Source organism: Leiobunum rupestre, chromosome 6, assembly GCF_980474605.1.
Source record: "Leiobunum rupestre chromosome 6, qqLeiRupe1.1.hap1, whole genome shotgun sequence".
NCBI lineage: Eukaryota > Metazoa > Arthropoda > Arachnida > Opiliones > Sclerosomatidae > Leiobunum > Leiobunum rupestre.
Genome location: NC_143389.1, coordinates 51,608,600 through 51,629,486, shown reverse-complemented (window position 1 = coordinate 51,629,486; position 20,887 = coordinate 51,608,600). Strand labels below are relative to the sequence as shown.

Genomic DNA, 20,887 nt, shown 5'->3' with positions numbered 1-20,887 from the left:
TAAGGGTGCAACTTTACGCCTTTTAGCCTACTACTTTAATCGCTTAAGAGTGCTACAACACTGCCTTTAGAGTCGTACATCACTCACTTTTTAATAGTATATATAAATATAAACCTATTTACGTTGTTGTATAGCACCCTTTATAATCCTTTTAGGGTGTTAAATCTAGGACAAGAAATACCTTGCAGGGTTATGGTGAAAGCATTATGTCTTACACTGTAAGGTTTACGGAATTTATATAAACCTTTTCCACACCATTTTAACACCATTATTTTTTTCAGTGATATAGTGGAATCTCTGAGTATATCATAATTATCATAATAACAATAAGTATGACACTTCCTATTGCTTTAATGCTAATTTTCTAACCGAACCTTTTTTCGGCACTGATACTCACTTCAAGCTGTGACTTGGACTCTCGACTTACCGTTTTGCATAACTACTTTTTGATACAAATTTAAGCCTAATATCGGCGAGCACGTTCTGGAGTCGCGAGGGGCTTTGGCTTTGTTTTGAAGCCCACGTGCGAATCTCGCGTGATAAAAAAACAACATGAGCTCGTGGCGTCGAGAAAAACTTTTTTAATTTTTATCATTTTAGCCTAATATTCCGCCTATCTATCGGAAACCAGATATTTCGGCTTAGCGGAAGTCTCGCATATTTTAGACACTAGAGGGCTCTGTACTGAGAAAACATCTTGATTACGCAATAACCCTGAAAATCAGTTTGGTTGTAAATCTCGTTAATTGTCATACTTATTGTTATTATGTTACTTATGGTATATGTATCGTATAGACTGATCGTGGCGAGATGTGGATAACAGCTAATGTGAAATGATAGCCAGGCCCGACAAGACAAATTTACGGGGCCCGTGCAGCCTAGGGGCCCGGGTTTGAACAATCGAGGTATACTTATATCCCGGGTTTCTCTCCGAAAAAGAACTATCTCTGATAGTAACGACTCTCTTGGGGCCCGGAACTTATATTTAACCCTGATGATACCACATTGACCTTAGCCAAAGGATGAGGAAGCTTATTATTAAATTAAAAAAATCGTTTTAAACTGTCATATATTTGGTTGATACGCCAATAGTAAAAAAAAAAGCAATTCGGGGGGAGCACGTGCCACTGTGCCCCATGGCTACGTCACTATCCTAGCTAAGCAATTAAGAAAGTAATTATTAAATTTCGGATTTAGAAATTGGTGGCGCTTAAGCCATAAGCACTGGTCAGGGAGATGGGGGGTGGAAACCCTCAAACATTTTTTGGAAAGTTGAAAAATCGAGGCCGACTTGCCAAAATGAAAATAAACTTTTTGTCAAGTGAATAAGAAAAGTCAATAGTGTTGGCCAAATCAAGGTTTCTTCCCGTAGAGAAGGCGCTTTTCGGAAATTTCAGGTGGCCCTTGTTTCGGGTGGCTCAAGCGCCGCCTCAAACACTCTAGCGACGTCACTGCCCCATGCGGGCACCCTTCGGGGTCTTTTTTAGCCGAGCCTCCAAGCATTGCTTGGGCTGGTGGTTACTAGTCACGCCCTAGTTGTATATCTAAAATTTGTACCCTTATCGCGTCAGGACGAAATACACAAACACAGAAAAAGATTTCGAGTCTACTAGTTGCGCTCGCTTCGCTCGTTCGACCAAATGTCAATAGAAAGCGGATGAAGAAGTCTAGTGGCAGTTACAATCGCCGTTGACCTTATACGCGCATGCTCTTCGCGAATACCGTTATAGTTCTATTTGCCAGAGAATATAAACGTAATAATCGTGATCGATCTAAATTTGGTCGTAATAAAATAGATGAGAGCCGACTTTCGATTGTCGGTACAGGCGGCGTGGCGGGCGGAATATCGCGTGAGGAACAATTTCCGATTGCCCCGTGTGTCGTTTAATCGGACATCCACCTTCGAACGCCGCGTCCAATTGTTGTTCGTGGGCTACTCCTCTTTTTTTATAACGATTTGCCTCTTTTCAGATGGGTTTGCGACGAACGCACTCTCTATTGTTGGGTAAAAGTAAAATATAAACGGCGTTCATTATCGATTGATGGCGTTATTAGCCGAGTTACCAGTTTTGTTAGAGCGGTTTGTTTGTCTTCTTGTTGGATATTAAAAGCGACTAGTTGTTTACAAAAACAAAATCGACTTTTCAATGTTTGTACCTGTTATTTTTCCACTAACAAGGAGAGTATCCGAGGTGTTTATTTCCGATTTTGTTCAAAGTCAGACGTAATATAGACCTATATGAGATATGAAATTTCCCAAAAGGAGTTGCACTACCCATTCGATTTGCCATAAGGGTACTTCTTACGAAAATTTAAAAAAAAATTGAAAATCACAAAATGGGTAATTTGGACCACATTTAGTTAAATTTCATCAAGTTTGGGTAAATTGGACCACATTTAGGTAAATTTCATCAAGTTTGGGTAAATTGGACCACATTTAGGTAAATTTCATCAAGTTTGGGTAAATTGGAATATTTTGGGGGTAAAATTGTAAAACGTTTTGGGTAAAATAAGGAAAAAATCTTATTTTTGTTTTAAGTGGTCAAAAACATTTTCGGTTTGCCATGGCAAATCGAATGGGTAGTGCAACGTCTCCTTTTGGGAAATTTCATATCTCATATAGGTCTACCTTACGCCCGAGTTTGAACAAAATCGGACATAAACACCTCGGGTATTCTCCTTGTAAGTGCTTTTTAATATTATTATTAATATTATAATATTTTATATACGAGTAACGTTAAACAACGCGTGGTATTATTGTAAAAAATTCCTTTGATTTAATACCGTTAGCCATCAATTACGAAACCTATCCATAACAGCGGCGGTCTATACTTATCCGGCACGACAAAATATAGGTTCCATACGTAACGTTTATTGCCACGATTTTCACGCTATCGAATAACCGAAAAGGCCATTAGTCTAATTTATCGCTCTCTCTCTCGAAAATGGTCGAAAGAAAATACGGCGTAGGACGGATTCGAGGAAAAAGCAGTTGGGAGGACAAATTGGCACCCAAAAAATCGTCTCGAACCCCCTCGCCTCGCCCGGGGGGTAGAATAAAGGAAGACGGAATAATATCAAAAAACGTCAACAGCTGGGGCCCATTATCTTTCCTCCGGCGAAGAAAACTTTCGGCAAAATTCCCATCTTTCTTCGGCGGACATTAAAACCTCCGTTCGGAGAACGACAAACTTTACCCCTCTGTTTATTCTTATGCTACTGTCAACGCGGGTCGGATTTGAAAGTAGCAATTCCCCGCGTGGATCTATATAACCCCCCTCTACGCTGTTCGCGATTTTTTCGCTCCTTTTTGATTCAAGTTTGCCGAATCTTCATTTCACTCCGCCGGAGTTTCTCTCTTTCCAATCGACCACTTTCACGCCCACTTTTTTCACGCTGTAACGAATTTCAAAGACGCGCGCGTAAGAAAAAAATCCCAGAGAGAATCAATAGTCATCGAAGAGCTTCCCTCATTTTAATTGCTTTCGCCGAAATTGCCTGCCACGCACCTACGTTCAACCAGAAGTTTGTTATCTACCTTTCACGGGAGAAGTGTCCATATTACCATTAAAATGAAACGCTTGCGGTAACCAGGCGCGTAGGATCGTTTTGGATTAAGGGGGGTACAGCTTGGATGATAAATCTGGCGCCCCTATCATCGGCAGGCTTAATGCACCCCTTCTAAAACAATTTGGCACCCTTTTCAAACCAATTGGCGCCCCTTTCCTACGCCACTGGCAGATAGAAGCAACAAACACAGCACCCACCCCACACAAGGAGAACGCAACACGTCAAAAGTCGTGCATCGTCTTGTTTACAGCAGTGGAGGCTTAAGAAGGCTGGGTCCCCGGGGCGGCGGCACTGTTTTGTGACACCCCCAGGACCATGCAGAAGTTTTCACGGGTCCGTCTTCTTCAAGTTTAATCGTTCTGTTTTTTACCCCCCCCCCCCCCCGAGCTTCTCTGATGGCACCCCTGGCTACCCTGCTACCCGGGGCGGACCGCCCCCCTCGCCCCTCCTTACGCCGCCAGTGGTTTACAGTTTTCATAGTTAGACGCTTTAGCACCTGCTGCTGCCGTCGAAAGGGGAAAATTCGGAAATTGTCTTTCCCCCCCGCCCGTAAATCGTTCAGCGTAAAGGCTCGTGACGCTCGTCCAATGAAATTCGTACACAACCCTTCGTTAGCGTGTTTAAAGGCTAGCTGCATTCTCCTTGTGTTTGTTGCTCCTACATGGCAGTAACGTAGCCATTGTGTTGTGTTTATTATCGGCTTTTAAGGTTAATTTTGAGATTATTGAAGTTGATTTCAAGAATTTTAAAATAATTTTTTTCTAGAATGTACGGGATTTCTACAAATGTAGATGATGTTTTTATTGGGCGAGTATTTCCAGTAAAATCGTTACATCACGCCTATGCGGTTCAACTTAACGATCTCAATACTTTTAAAGCAAAAATAAAAATATTCAAAGTCGTTGTAAATGACCAATATTTGTACTTTTCAGATTTTGGTTTCTGTATTTTATTTATTTTCAATTACTTTGTAATTGTATAACTTCGCCGCCAATAAAGGCCCTTTTGAAAACAAACTACTCCGCCTGACGATGTAAATTGTAAATATCGCACCGCGTAGGGATAAGTATTTATTACAAAATCATATTTTTTCAACGTAATGGTTTTAGATGTATATTGGCTAGAGTCTGCAATGGTACCTGTTTCAAGGTAGTAGGTATAAGGATTCTTCTTTGGTAAGTAACATATTATATACTTTTGGTTGAAGGTTAGTTGATAGGGATTGAACGCGACATCTGCGGGGTTTTTTTTTGTAGACGTTCCGCGTAGACAATTTTTTCCTAAACGATGATTTATTACATTTTTAGCGTAAGCAATTTTCTTCTTCGCAACTCGGAGAAGGTATTTGTTCGTTTTATCCCGGGGAAAAGTTGCCAGATTCTATACTACCCCTTAACAAGCGAAAGTTGCTCGCTGAAGATGACTATTTTCCGCCGCGGTACACCCTCGATGAGATCCCTTAAGGGGTTAGGCGAGGGACCCATTAAGTCGAGTTAGGCGACGACCATATCAGTACCCCTTAAATTCCATAATCGATCATTGTCGGTTAGAAGTATACGCCCGCGGATCGTTATCTTTGGGAACTCGATGGCTGTGAAGCCAATACAGCAGTCTTCACCGACTTGTTTCGCCATTACAGGCCGATAATCTACGGTCTCGTCGATATATTTTCTTTCGATATAGAGGTTAACTTTCTCTATAGCTTTTTTTTTATAGAAATAGCGTATAGAGCCCGGAGGCGGGCTTTGAAGAGTGGGCATGTTGGTTCGGGCTGTAGAAAGGTTGATGCCTCTCGATTAGGGCTGTAGAAAAGTGGTACCGATGTTGTTGAACATTAGTCTCGACGGTGGTGCGGGCTATGTTTGATGTATTTTTTTCTAGCCGCGTCCGTTTAATATTACGTCGACGACCATAGATCTCTCGTAACGAGACGGAGACGGCCCGAAAATCGGGGACTCACCCGTTTCTTATCAAGCTAACGAGTTATATATGGCTCGAGCCGAGTTTCTCTCGAGTAGAAGAATCTAGTACTACGTGACAAGCTCGCCTCTGTTAGTTTTTATATTAATCAGCCCTTCGAATAAGTACAGCCTGAAAGAGTTGAAGTTATAGTCAATATGGGCTCCGTGATGTAATGTTGTCTAGTTAATTACGTCGACATTGAGCGGAATTGAGTTGGACGTTCAAGATGGAACGACGCGATACTTTGACAAGCGCCGTGGAAGCGTATTGGCGTTCCCGTTTGAACTGGCAGGAATCTCAATGTAACTACTCTGGCTTATAATAACAACGGATTTGGTGTCCTTGATAATTCCGTATGTTTATTTTAATATTGGCCTTCCATTTATTGACACTCGTCTTGAATGAGTTGGGGTTATGGCGCCATCCACTTTTAATATATTTGAAATTATTGAAATCTAAACAAATTTAATGAAAAATAAAATAGCGTTAAATTTCCTTAGTGTTTTTAACTTTCTAGATAAATATTGACGTGATGTTATACGATAAATTCAAATAAATTCTGTCTGTTGCCTGTTTCCAAAATAAAACTTTTTTTTTTACATTTAAACCGCTTGTTAAGCCAGGTCATTTTTATCATAAGTAACATAATAAAATAAGTATGACACTTCTTAGTGTTTTAATGCTAATTTCCTGACCGAACCTTTTTTCGGCACTGACATTCTCGCCAAGCTCCGACTTCCAACTTGCATATATTTAAATTTAGTAGTATATATTTTAAATAATCATTATGAACTTTATAAAGACTTTATGGTTCTCTATAGCCATTATATCATTTTATATACATTTCTAAACAAACACAGTAAGAAAAAGTTATTCTTGTGGGTTTCTATACTGGCAACATTTTCGTTTGCCATGGCAAATCGAATGGGTAGTACAACGTCTCCTTTTGGGAAATTTCATATCTCATATAGGTCTACAATACGCCCGACTTTGAACAAAATTGGCAATTAACACCTCGGGTACTCTCCTTGTGAGTAGTATATTACCTTCCTTGGCATAAGTATATTTCCATTAGGGCAGATTTTAGGCACTAGGGGACTCTGTGCCAAGAACTAAACCTAGCTCGCGCAATAGCTCTGAAAATATTTCCTTATTGACATCCTTATTTTTATTATGTTACTTACGGTTGTATTAAATTGGCGCAGTTCGTATAGTTTCGAAGGGTTTTGCCCTACAGTATGACCTCACCTATCCACGTCCATTTTGTAGGCATGGCGCGGGGTTATTTCTGTATACATTATTAAGACGCCCACGAGTTTTACGGCATCGACGAAGCGCGCGAAAGAATACGGCTTTAAATGACTTAACGTTTCTTGACGTCCGACCTCGGGACAACCCCGCCTGTCCCTCGAAATCCCATTCGTTTGGCGCCCCACCCGCGGCGCTCGCCCACTGCCAAGTCAAAATAGCCCCGCCATTCTTCTACGGGATCGGAAGATGGATCAGTGAAAGGTAATTTTGGCGCGGTCGCCTCTCCGGAAAGGCGAAAGCCCGTCGACTCTAATCATCCACCACGCCCAACCTAACACACTCGCTTCGCCGTATCAACCTAACTGACAAAGGCGATCGTCGTTGCCGCGCTGATTAAGTCGTAACACTCGACTCGCTACACGCTTCCATTGACATTTCTCGGGGTGTTGGTTTTAAATAAGCCAGCGGCTCTCCCCCCCCCCCCCCCACGAGAAGGCGTCGCGATTAAAGTCGACGAAAGAGAATTAAAGGGTTTTTTTTCCTCCAGCCACCGACGCTCGAATATACGCCGGATCCAGCCTTTAAATTCGACAGAGTGAAGTAAAGAACGCGGAGTAAAGTCTGCGTTTTAATCCGAACAATGGAGGCCTTTCTCAATATCTCTTTCTCTAGCTTTTGGGCTTTTTAGCGAGATGGCACACGGAGCTTTCGCGCGTTGCTATGATTGAGTGGTTTCACTCTTTTGGGGTATGGAATTTCTCTCGACCTTTTTTTTTGGCGCGATAGACGTTTGAGGAATGGATTTTTTCGCGCGTCAGAGAGGTCCTTTTCTCCGGGGTTTTTTTTAGCTCGCTATAGATATAAGTACCTCGACGGGCTTTGTTGACACGATGCAGCTGGAAATATTAAGCCGTTTATCTCGAGGCGGATGGGATTAGGGCCGACCCGGAATCCCCGCACTCGACAATCATCGGGAAAAACTATTATCCCTGTATAGGACGCGATATGTCCCCCTTTCGTAATGAGACGATTCGTACGATATTTAAAGTGTTTTCGTAAAACTATACCCTTTTGAAAAACGCGATAATACGTATACCCCAAATACAAACGCTTAAAGGTTTCCCGTATCAGATCTTCGGTTATCCGCGAAGGGGTTTTTGCGCTTTGTAAATGTCTTCCCGATGCAAATTCGAGCACCACGCGACCGAGGAATACCAAATAGCTCCATTATATTTTTCTCTGGGAATGAAACGCCACCTTTCCGGACGATACCGGTCGCGGTAAGTACCGACGTTAGAGCCACTCCGTAAAATGTAATCGCGTTTTCCCGGTTTAGGAGACATTTCCATCGGAATTTCTCCTTTTCAACTTTTTCATTTTATTCGGGATCGCTCTAACCAAGATCGGGAAAAGTTACTCGTCGAACAGTCCAAACGGGCCAAACGGCACTTTGTCAAATGAAAACCCTCGCAGCCACCGTGTTGTCCTATTCATTCGCCTCGCTCATCTCGCCGCCTAGGAAATCTCTTTAAAAGAGAGTCTATACCAGCGTGTATATAAATGTATAAGCGGGGCGAAGCGTCCCGTCGAGAGATTTAAAAGATTTTTATGACCTTTTTTGTTGGCGTTCGTTGGCCCTTGATGCGATACGCCGGGACTCGATAGCCCGAACGAGATCCGCGCTCTCGGAACTTCGCCGCTGCCTTATAAAGTTCGCTCTCTTCGTCCGTCTTTAATGGGAACCCCCCGTAGTTTGGAAAGTAACGCGTTTTCTCATTTCCTCCTTGTTGCGTTCCCACTCACTCGATATTGAGGTGGAAAGCGAAGATCGCCTATTGGCGGCTCGGGCGTCCGGTGTCGGCTGAGTTTCGTTTCGACACTCGGATGTAGCGGGACTCGCGACGTAATAATAGATGGCGGAAACCCCTTTCTCCCAACCACTATAACACGCTTTATATAGGAGGCATCTCCCGGCTCGTATTTTGATGGTCCATCTTGCCATCAAGCGAGCGGGCGTTTTCCGAAGATCCCCAACGGGGACCACCCGTCGACCACCCAACGGTACACTTTTACACGCCGAGTTGTTCCGGACAACTCTGGAAAGGTTCCGTTCGGACTCTCTAACAGTTCCTTCTTTTGTCTTATAATTTATTGATTTTACAAGCGTATAAGAAATTTGCTTACCAATTTTATTATTGTGAGTTTGAGAATTTGGTGGAGATAGCGTGAAATCGGCAGCCATGTTTAAACTATAAAAGGCAATTATCCTATCAACGAGCTGCTGTCTTTGATACCTTACTTCCAAAACCAAGTAAATTGACTTAACGCGTATTTGCTTTATTGACGTTTTTCGAAAGAGCATTTTAAATAGTGCCATTGTAGTTTCAAATTTACTGTTTTCTTATTTAAATTTTGAATCGTGGTGCTAGAGAAATCAGCGCAACCTTGCGAAGGTACAGGGCCGTTCAGAAGGAGGGCCAAAGGTGAGAAAATTATCGGGACACGCCGCCCCCCCCCCCTAGATACGCCACTGGAAATTTCAGTTTGAAGGGCCCGCAATTACATAATTTTCCCCGGGGCCCAAAATGTCGCTGTACGGATCAGCTAAGGTACTAAGAGTATAGGATATATCTAATAATAATAATAATAATAATAATGATAATCGGCCTAAGTCATCAAGCGACTTTTAAAGGCCATTCATTCAGGTGGCCTGGTTACAATTGCCGTAGGAGGGTGGTGGCAAGCTCTTCATGCCACGCGAGCCAACAGCTCCCTACACTAACTATTACCGTTAATAGACACATTATTTACTCCTGTTAACGCTATTGTAATAACCTAAAATGAAAATTGTGGAGATACCAGGTTTCGTAACTAAGCTCTCGTCTCGTTCAGGTGTGAGTAGGGATACGCCTAATATTGCAATCCGTTTTTCGAATGCGCGAGAGATCTGTTTGGACAGCAAATTCGGTAACACCTCCGCCAATAAGTCTCACGCTGAGCGAATAGGACTGGAAATTTCGCTCTCTTCCGGCCTTCTGCTTTCTGTTGCGCGCAAAAATTGAAGCCGTCTGTTTGAAGGATGGGGATAGACCGCGGCGAATGGCAGTTTCTTTAAAATCTTATTGCGCTCTTTCGGGTTTGTTTTACCCTCCGTTTTCTCCAGAAGAGAAATTTCGTTTCGGAATGTTTTTGGGAGAAAAAGGTCGAGTTTTTTTTTGGTAGCAGCGTGGGTTTATCAAGCCGAACCATCTCAGTGGCAGCGGCAGCGTCTGTGTTGTCATTCCGCCTTCTTTTCGCGAGAGAAGTAAACGCCGAAAGATTTGTTATTTAGATAAGGAATATGCTGTTGGGGAAAACTGCGCGGGAGATATTTTTATTTCGATGAGAGAATTTTGTCTTAGGCCTGTTTTCAGACACTTTTTTTCCGAATTTCTTCTCTCAGCGCCTCCCCAAAAGTTGATTGTGTAGCGATAATGTTTAACGGCTTTTCAACCGCGGAGTGAAGCGTACACAGTAGCCGATCTTCTATATCCGCTCTAACCTCGTAAGCCGCCCCCGCTTTAGATTATTCCGCGTATTAATTCGTATGTATGTCAGTGTCGTTATTCGTCAACGAATTTGAAATGCCTATTTTCGCTTTAAAAGATTATCTTGTGAAGGTTAGTGTAAATGTAAGTGAATGACGTCTGGACCATACCCTGCTAGTCGACTTCTTCATAAAAACGTGAAATGTTACACTGTCATTTTAAGTGTAAAGTGTTTCAAGCGTTAAAGTGTAAAATGTTTTAAGTGTAGAAGTCTAAGAATGTCATCAGTGTAAATGTCTACGAAAGTTGTAAGTGCAAAAGTCTAACAATGTGGTAAATTCTAAAATCTAAAAATGTTGTAAGTGTAAATGTCTCAGAATGTTGTAAGTGCTAAAATCTAAAATGTTGTAAGTGTAAAAGTCTAAGAATATGGTAAGTGCTAAAATCTAAGAATTTTGTAAGTGTAAATGTCTCAGAATGTTGTAAGTGCTAAAATCAAAGAATGTTGTAAGTGCTAAAATCAAAGAATGTTGTAAGTGCTAAAATCAAAGAATGTTGTAAGTGCTAAAATCTAAGAATGTTGTAAGTGTAAATGTCTCAGAATGTTGTAAGTGCTAAAATCAAAGAATGTTGTAAGTGCTAAAATCAAAGAATGTTGTAAGTGCTAAAATCAAAGAATGTTGTAAGTGCTAAAATCAAAGAATGTTGTTAGTGCTAAAATCAAAGAATGTTGTAAGTGCTAGAATCAAAGAATGTTGTTAGTGCTAAAATCAAAGAATGTTGTAAGTGCTAAAATCAAAGAATGTTGTAAGTGCTAAAATCAAAGAATGTTGTAAGTGCTAAAATCAAAGAATGTTGTTAGTGCTAAAATCAAAGAATGTTGTAAGCGCTAAAATCAAAAAATGTTGGAAGTGTAAAAGTCTAAATATATTGTAAGTGTAAAAGTCTAAGAATGTTGTCAGTGCAAAAGTCTGAGAATGTTGTCAGTGCAAAAGTCTGAGAATGTTGTCAGTGCAAAAGTCTGAGAATGTTGTCAGTGCAAAAGTCTGAGAATGTTGTCAGTGCAAAAGTCTGAGAATGTTGTCAGTGCAAAAGTCTGAGAATGTTGTCAGTGCAAAAGTCTGAGAATGTTGTCAGTGCAAAAGTCTGAGAATGTTGTCAGTGCAAAAGTCTGAGAATGTTGTCGGTGCAAAAGTCTGAGAACGTTGTCAGTGCAAAAGTCTGAGAACGTTGTCAGTGCAAAGGTCTAAGAACGTTTTAAATGTAGTAATATAAATGCCAATCGAAAGTCGAACAGTTTCAAATGTATTATATATTAAGTCGTTTTTGATCCATTTTTGCTACGGACCATATGTGAGTCGGGTTAAAAGGGATTTTTTTTTAAAGGTTTGTGGGTCAGAATCTCGAGAACGGTAACTCGATACTCTTGTGGTATATTACGTTAACAACGTGTCTGTCAGGCGAATGTAATTAGATATTCTTCTTGGGCCGTTTGAAAAATAAGTCAGTGGTAAGCCGAATATAATCCGTTGGAAGATGTCATTTCTCACGCGCTCCGCGTATGCTCCAAACGGGACTGGCATCTCTCACAATCTTCCATCCGCGCACTCGACAAAAAATCTGCCACGGCGGTCAATTGAAAAGCCATACACGCGTGTTATATCGGCGATGAGGCGAATCAAGACGCCGCCGAGACTGCGTGCGTTTCATCAAACTCACGCCGCCCAAGCTGCGCAATTATTCCCAGACCAATATCAAACCAACAACGTAAGATCAGAAGTTCATCTCATACGAGAAAAGTATTTTATGCCAATATATTATACTTAGAAAATTACCTTTCACTGATACTTTTCGCTTGTTCTGAGATTTCGGAGTGTTGTAAAAAGAGTATAACGCTATGACGTCATTTTACTCCGATTATGTGTTGGTGAATACCGAATATTTTGAGTTAGGGCTAAAACGTTTTCCTATAATGGCTGCCTGCGGCATTTTAACATATTAATTCTAGATACGCAGACGATTTTATCAGTTTACTCTATATCGAGGGGTCTGACATTCTACAAAAATATGTACGGGATTTTGAAATCCAGAATTTCACGATGGATTTCAAGATTTATTGTTGGATTTGGGATTTCTTTACTTTTCTGGATTTCTCGTCGCGTAATCAACTTCTGGTAAGATTTACCACAGACCCGTTGCTTCTTAACACCAATTGGCATATTAAAGCCTATAACTGGAAGGCGGAGGGGAGAGGGTGAAGTCTGCTCAATGAGTGCGCGTATACTGCTTTAAAAACGGTACACAATGGCCGTCCGAAATTTTTATTTTTAGATATGGCGAGAGTAATAGCGAAAATGTCAAAGTTCCCATTGTACGATAGGACACAGTTTTTCCGCAGCCTCTTTCCGGCCATTCGCCGGCTTCGAGGAAGGGGGGGGGAGAGCAATTTTTCAAGTTAACTTTATCGCGGCGTAGAAGGTGGATTCTATCCAATGGAAAACAAATGAACCGTGGTGAAAGTTAAAGTGATATAAAATATACACTTCCCTCAGTATGCGCCCCTTCGGTTATCCCGAGCGGGGAAGAAATGGTGGCAAAAAAGAATAGAGTGGAATCTTGTTGGTATAAAAGACTGGCAGCTCGGCGCGGAGGCGAAACGATAAAGAATGGTGTGCCCGGGTTCAGAGGCCACGTCCAGGAGGTGTGACGGGAGGACTCCCCGCTTTCTCCCGAGCTGCGCTACTCTAGCCCGTGTCTAGCCGTAGCCTCGTATTCGCTGTCGAGTTCAATCGCGCCGCGCTTTTAAAGTTTCACTCGTAATACAACGTCATTTGACAGTGCGCGCGTTATTGTTTTCATTCGTCTGTATGGTTCTGGTCGAAATTTCAACATTTCCTAAAATCGCGGTTTAGGTTTTACGCCCACTTTCAAGTTAAATTGCTCCAATCCCGTAAATTGGAAATCCATATACCTTTGAGTACGGTATTTCGTGGACAACCGTAATTCGTATACGTGTAAGGCTTGGAACCGTTATAGCTCTACCGTAAACTAACGCGGTATAAACCCTTCTATTTGTGATTTACGTGACGTTTGTGGCTCGTCAGTGCTTATAGCGAACGTGAATTTTGGAATAGACCCGAACCGGCATCGTTTTCCCAATTTGATCGATAAAAAAAATCGTCCATAGCTGCAAACTACCGTCCAAATTGTATAGATGTATGCAATCTGGCGCGCAACTGCGATTGTAACCCGGGTTTGACATCATCTTTTGTCCCTCAATTGCTGTCTGAATGAGTCCTATTCATTTTCTCTCTGACTCGATCTATTGTCCACTTTTAACGAAGGATATGTCGATGGCTTCTCGTCTTCCACGCCAGTTTTCTTTGGCTCCGACTGCTCAGCGAGCGATCCTTTCATCCATCTTTCGGACGAAAGAGAGATAATATAATAGGTAAGGACCGTTCGTCTCGAACTCGTCAAGCGCGCTGTCGTTCGTCGCCAACCGAACCATTTCGGGACGAAGTTCGCCGTATAGAATCTTAGCTTCTTTTATCTCATTTTTAGCGGGCATTTTCTTCTCGAACGAAGCCGCGCCATCCCGGGGTCTCGATCTTTCTCTGGGATTCCTTTTATTTTGGGTTGTCAGGGAATTGATGGACACGCTGGCCCTCGCCCAATGGCACTGATCCCTTCGTTCCCAATCGAGGGTTTCCCCTAATTTGTTCCGAGAGAGAAGCCTTTGTGGCCGCGCGTCTACTTCCTCTCATTCCCCCGGATCACTTCGCCTCGAAGAACTACTTTCTAATTAAAACTCTTCCGCGCCAAGAATGCCGCTTTTCCCCTAATTAATGGATTCCTCGCGCACTTGTTGTAGGCTCGTGTCGCCGTTCTCGGATGTATACACTCGCCCTAAAACCAATATACGAAGATCGCATCTCGTGGAAAATCAATTGATCCCAAGATATACTTCGAAGTTATATATTCGCGTTAGTTTTATACACAGGGTGTTTTAAAAGGTTTGTAAAAGTTGAGGGGGGGAGTTGAGAAGTATACCTGTTTTTCCCCATTTCCTACGATGAGTTAAAAGAACGCCAGAGAGCTTCAAAGTGTGACCTACTAGCCAGCGCAAAACCAAGCAACAGGGAAATGCGAACATTAAGGTTAGGGTTCGTGGTAAAATAGGACTTTGTAAACAAATCGAGGGAACCAGCGTAAAAAGGTAAACTTAAACAGTATTTAAAGTCCCTGCTGCTTGGTTTGGCGCTTGTTGCAACTTTGAAGCTCTCTGGCGCTCTTTTAACTCTTCGTAGGCAATTGGGGAAAAACAGGCATACTTCTCAAGTCACGCCCTACAACTCCTTAAGGTTTTTGCATAACCTTTTGAAACGCCCTGTATAAATACTTAAAACAATTAGTAGGTTTAAATTTAATTTAATATTTATGTGTTATTTTTTCAGTTCTTCGCCTGTATCGTACCTGTGCCGTTGGTTCCATAAGTGTCTGCGGCTAAACGAAATCAAATTTGGGCTTCTGCAGGGATCTAAGTGAATCTACAATTCCTTTATTTTCTTATAATTCTAAAATGGTTCTATAAAATCATAATTTGGTCCTATATTTTTCCCACGTAGATTTAAAAAATTTATCCTACAATTCCTATATATTTTTTAGCACTATTTCAGGTTTCAGCGCAAGCAGGTCCCATCGCCTTGCCCTTTTGAAAATTCCAGTTAGAAGGGCCAGCGATGCCATAAGTGTCTCTACACGGCTCTGAGCGCAATGCTTAGAGTAAGTTAGTAAATACGCCAATGCAGTGCATTGGGGCCCATAAACCTTTAATTAGTCGACTGTCCGATCGGCTGTCTCTCGAAAGAACGCCGTATACATGTATATATTTATAGAGAATATTACCTTGACGTCATTATCACGATATTGAAAGCCAGTGACGTAAATAGTTCAACCCACCCAATCTCGTACATTGGAACGCGCAAAATTTGACATGTCACAAGGGCCCATTTTCATATCTTGTATTGGGGCCCAATTTTCCTAGCTACGCCACTGGGTGTAATGAACCACGTTTTGATATTAATTCATGTACGGGAAGTCACCGTTGTTGAATTGTTTCCAATAGACAAGTTAAGTACGGTATTCGATCGACCCTATTTCTTGTAAATAATGAACGATATTACAATAGGGCGCTTGTAGACTCCTCGTGTTTGTTTATCAGCGAGCGAGTTAGTTGTTGTCCGGAGTTTTCAGTGTGTGCGTATCTTATTTAGCCGCTTTAACCGTTAATGTTGACTCCAAACAAGGTTCTAATGCCGAAATCAAACTCTCCCGGGACTAATTTATCCTAATCCGTGAAAAGCCACTACAAACACGCCGATACTAATTAAAAAGATCAACTTTAAACTTTAATTAGAAATGGTCCGCTCCTCTTTATTCTCTTCGGGGGGGGGGGAGATAATGGGAGGGGCTTGTTTCGGCCATCAAAGGGTCGCGATTAAGTTAAATACAAGGGAGGGGCCATGCGTCCACGAATTTACTAATCAGACTTAAACCTAATTGCGCGTAAATTTACATTCGTAATTTATACTGTCTTCTCCAAGTCTAAAATTGACCTTCGCTAAATGAAGCCCGAATGAGGAGTTACAAATACACTTAATTCAATGGCGCGACGTATATTTACCATTTCAAACGGGTAATCTTAAAGATACGAATAGACCGGGGTGGACACGGAACCGGGAAAACCTGGAATTCCTGAAAAAGTCAGGGAATTTTAATATGGGTATAAAAATCAGGGAAAAGTCAGGGAATTTTAATATGGGTATAAAAATCAGGGAAAAGTCAGGGAATTTTAAATATGGGTATAAAAATCAGGGAAAAGTCAGGGAATTGTAATATGGGTATAAAAATCAGGGGAAAAGTCTGGGAATTTTAAATATTAGTCTAAAAATAAGGGAAAAGTCAGGGAATTTTAATTATTAGTCTAAAAATAAGGGAAAAGTCTGGGAATTTTAAATATTAGTCTAAAAATAAGGGAAAAGTCTGGGAATTTTAAATATTAGTCTAAAAATCAGGGGAAATGTCAGGGATTTTATTTTCGGTTGCAAATACGAAACTTTTACTAAAATATAGGTTAAAATATACAAAATCTTGGCACAAAATAAGTCAGGGAAAATCTCCGGAAATGGTCAGGGAAAACCTGGAAAAGTCAGGGAAATTTATTGTGAAAAAACTGGGGCAACCATATAAACGTTTTAAATATAATCGAGTGAAAATGATACACTTTGACTCCATTTGTTAAAGAAGTTGGTCCTTTTTTTTATCCCGAGCGAAAGTTTTTAATTAAATGAAGCTTCTTAAAAGTGTCTCCTTAAATTTCCTCTTTCGCGCCGAGCGACAACGCAGCGAAGCCCTCTAGTCGTTTCGGAGGAAGTTTTAATTTAATATATGCCAGCCCATCATCTTGCCAGCCGCCCAACATATTACCGTCGAAACTCCCATTTTCAAAATCGTTATCTGGCTGCCCGGATTTTTTCACTACTTAAACGTTTTTAATATATTTGATGGACTGCCATATCCATGATCACATCTTGCCCCGAAATTTCCCCGAAAAAATTAGTCGCGGGTAAAGTTAATATTATTCAGTAGGTGTAAAAGGTACTTTTCTAATTTAAATATGCGTTTGTAGTATATACAGGTTTAAATACGCGATAAAAAATCAGGTTTCAAATCAAATGCTTTTTTAAATTAAAATTATTTATTTAATTCTCTTAATATACTTCTATCTAGGAGCAAAAAACACAGCACCCCACACAAGGAGAATGCAACCCGTCAAAAGTCGTACATTTTCTTGCGTAGAGTTTTCATTGGTTAGACGCTTAAGCGCCTGCTGCCGTCGGAAGGGGAATATTCGGAAATTGTCTTCCCCCCGCCCGTAAAACGTTCAGCTTAAAGGTTCTTCCAATGAAATTCGTACACAACACTGCGTTAGCGTGTTTAAAGGCTAGCTGCGTTCTCCTTGTGTTTGCTACTCCTAGCTTCTATGTAATTATAAAAATATAGAAAAATTGTTTCTACCGCAAATGTGGCTTGTTAATTTTCACGGGGGCCACTACGTAAACTGAAATGGCTAATGCAGAACAAACATAAATAACAATTACATATTAAATATAATCGAGGGGATTTATTGAAATTTTAGTTACATTTCCAATGCACGGAAAATATCAATCAATTTTTGCGGGAAAAAGACAATGTTTAAAAATAATTAATAATAAAATAAAAATCAATAGTTCTTATAAATCTGATTGAAATTCAATAAATCGATTTGATAAAATAAAACGAACCACTGAGAATTAAAGTGCATACGCTTTCATGGCCCGCGATAATTCTATTTGGATCGCAATCATAAATCTAAATCCTAAAAGTTAAGAAGTCATATATTAAATACATTATCGTTTTACTTTTTTGTTTTATGTTTCTTTGAGGATGTTAGAAGAGGTGCCTGCAAGAACGCGTATCTTCCGTATATATTTTTCCAGAGCAGAGAGAGAGTATGGCGACATTGGTGTGGCAACCTGGCGAGAGTAACTCATTTTAAGTAGTTGGGTCCATTTGCAAAAGTGCCGTTTCGTGTAAAAACGTACGCCAGGGACCCGTTTTCTCCCGGACCGAAAATAAAAGAAAGTAAAGAAAAAAACCGCTTTCTTCTCATCATTTCTTCTCTCTTTTTTGTCTGATAGATTTATCTTAAAGCCCTCCTCGTCCCACACCTTCGCGTGAGATGCGATACCGCGATTTCATTTGGCACCAACTTACACCGCTGAATTCCTAGCCCGTGATCATTTATTTGGAAATTCATTCGAGCTGGGATGATGTGGCGTTGCTTGTTCGCTAAAGTTCTCTGTGGGGTGGCGGAGTGGTTAGCACTTTCGCCTCGCAGCAAGAGGAGCCGGGTTTGATCCCAGCTTGTGGCACTGGGTGAAAACTCGGAACAGCTCCTTCCGCGTTGAGTTTGAAAGTTCTCTCCCCACTGGTTTAAGGGGTTTTCCCCCGAGCTCTTCGGTTTCCCCTTCCATAAAAAATTGTTGATGTTAACGGTAATAGTTAGTGTAGGGAGCTGTTGGCTCGATCGCGTGGCATGCACGGCTTGCCACCACCCTCCTACGCAGTGCAACCCGGCCACCTGAATTAAAGGCTTCAAAAGTCGCTTGATGACTTAGGCCTAAGGTGGTGCCTGGGGTATTAGCCTAGCTGATTATTATTATTATTATTACAAATTTCGCTTATATTTATAAATCATTTATTATAGTTATTTCACGCGATTTTGTTTGAGTACGACTCGTACGAGTCAGTGACATAGCCACGGTCACACTAGAGCTTAAAACCCAGTTTAGGTCGGTTTGAACGGCAGTTTTGACCGCAGACGATAATTCCTGGGTCACACGTGCAAAATCGCTTCACCCCGGTTCGCTTATAGCCAGAGCTTAAAGCTATTTCCAATTATTACCAGAATTTTTAAAATACTAAAATGTATCCAAAAACAATTAGTTAATCACGTTTACCATACATACAGTAATATTATTTGACATTATTTAGAATTATAATCCCACTATTTTTGAAAATACGAGCAATTTTACTTCCTTGTCGTTTTGAAAGCGATTCTAAGCGAACCGACTTGGACGAGTTGCTTCCCGAACCAACACGAAGCGATTTCTCACGCTGGTTTTGAAAACTATTTAACTAAAACGAACCGATTTTAGGGGTAAAGAAGGTGGTAACACGCTGGACCATACCAGAAAATGAAGGAACAGTAATTGTTACTAATATTACTTGTAATTTGTAAGCAATAATTTTCGGAATATTCCCACTGCATACAATATGGCACCATAAGTAACATAATAAAAATAAGTGTGACATTTAGAAGAAGTATAACTAATTTTATATTTATTAGAGCTCAAAGCCTCCTAGTGTTTAAATATACCAAAGGCGAAATATATTACTTCCAAGGACTATAATACACTACTAAGTTAAGTTGCGAGTCCAAGTCGGAACTGGACGAAAGAGTCCGTGTCGGAAAAAGGTTCGATAAGAATATTATAATTTAAACAATGGGAAGTGTCATACTTATCTTTATTATGTTATTCATGATAGCACTAATATAGTTCTAGGTATGATACTAGCAGTTTTATTATTCATTTATAGCAGTAATACTTGTGGTAGCACTTTCAACATTAATTTTGTATGATCATAACAATAACCAAAAAATTATCTGTATAAAATTTGACGCTACGGGTACGAAAGTTTGAACTACGCCTACTTCGGAGAAAAGGCTGCTAATAGAACGAACATTTTCTGCTTTGATAAAAGTTAAGTGTGAGCTAAAAACAGTACCATTAGACACCTCCTTTAAATATAAACAAAACACGAGATAAAGGTGCTTTGTGTGTCGATCGGTTTGCAAACTCCAACGGCTAAAAGACTGGACTTTTAACGAGAATAATATGGGCGACAACAAAGGCGTGTTTCTTACTTCTGTCCATGGGGGAAGTGGCCAGTCGGTCTCTTCGATGTCCTCCCAAATTGCGATCGGCGCGCGACTCAACCCGGATAAACGCGAACAACACAATCAACCCGAAACCGCGACAAATCCTGCTCGTCACTTTCATCGTGACGCGTGAGTTGCGCTAACAACGACCTTCAAATTTATAGTTTTAAAAACCGAAGACTAAAACCCAACGTTTTTTTTTTTAATTTCACACCAAAATTTAAAGTATTCGAGTTCCACAGGTAGTCTCTGCTTTTTGGGGATCAGTTCTGTGAGGGGGATTTATAGGTGGTTTCAATGAGCGACGTATGACGTGGGAGCGGTCATCTTGCGAGCCACGTTATCCCCTTCGAGCGCGTGGACCCCAAGAGCCGCTGCCTCTTCTCGATCCGCGGTCACACTGTCCAAATAACGAGCGCCGCGTTTCGGTTCTTCTCTTCTCGGCTTCTGCTGCTTGTTTAAAAATCTTCCCGGTGTAGCGCCAGCTGTCTAGATTGCAGCGACATCAGCGATTCTGGTGGTTGAAATAGGAACTAAACTCTCGCTCTCCGTCGAAGTTAGTGCTCTTATCGTTTGTACCGCTCGCAGCTCCCCCTGCCGCCGCTTTACTACATTTTTTATATCTTTTTTTATTTCTCTTCTTCTCGCTCGGAATCTCATTTCTTTCGTATAAAATAAATAGTCGTTTTTTTTCCCCTCCCGGAACTGTCGACTTGTTCCGCATCGGATTAAGTAGACCCGAGTTGTTTCTCTCGTTTTAATCTCAGGTAAAACCGGACGCTGCTGACTTAACCGTTCTATCGAGATATTATTGTATCGTCTAGTAAATTCTTACCTTTATATTGTCTTTACGTATTGTCATAAGTTTCCAATTATATGAGGCGTAAGTGTGACAGGTTCTTCCGCGTGTCAAATTTTTACTAGAGGTCGGGGATGGTTAACTTTTATTCAATAGATAAAGCTCTCAAAATTATTCGTAAAACGTTTTGATCAAGTAATTTATATTTCTGTATTATCCGATTAATTTTTT

The 20,887-nt window shown here is 41.0% G+C and overlaps 1 protein-coding gene across 1 annotated transcript in view; it reads right to left on the bottom strand.

Annotated features, from left to right (window-relative positions):
• The window catches only part of LOC149941450 (tyrosine-protein kinase transmembrane receptor Ror-like), a 144,686-nt gene extending 124,383 nt beyond the window's left edge, over positions 1–20,303 (bottom strand). Inside the window, exon 1 of the mRNA XM_090180035.1 lies at positions 19,843–20,303. Within this exon, the coding sequence (XP_090036161.1) occupies positions 19,843–19,978 (136 nt within the window). The 5' untranslated portion in view covers positions 19,979–20,303. The remainder of the gene's footprint in view (positions 1–19,842) is intronic.
• Between the last annotated feature and the right edge of the window lie 584 nt (positions 20,304–20,887).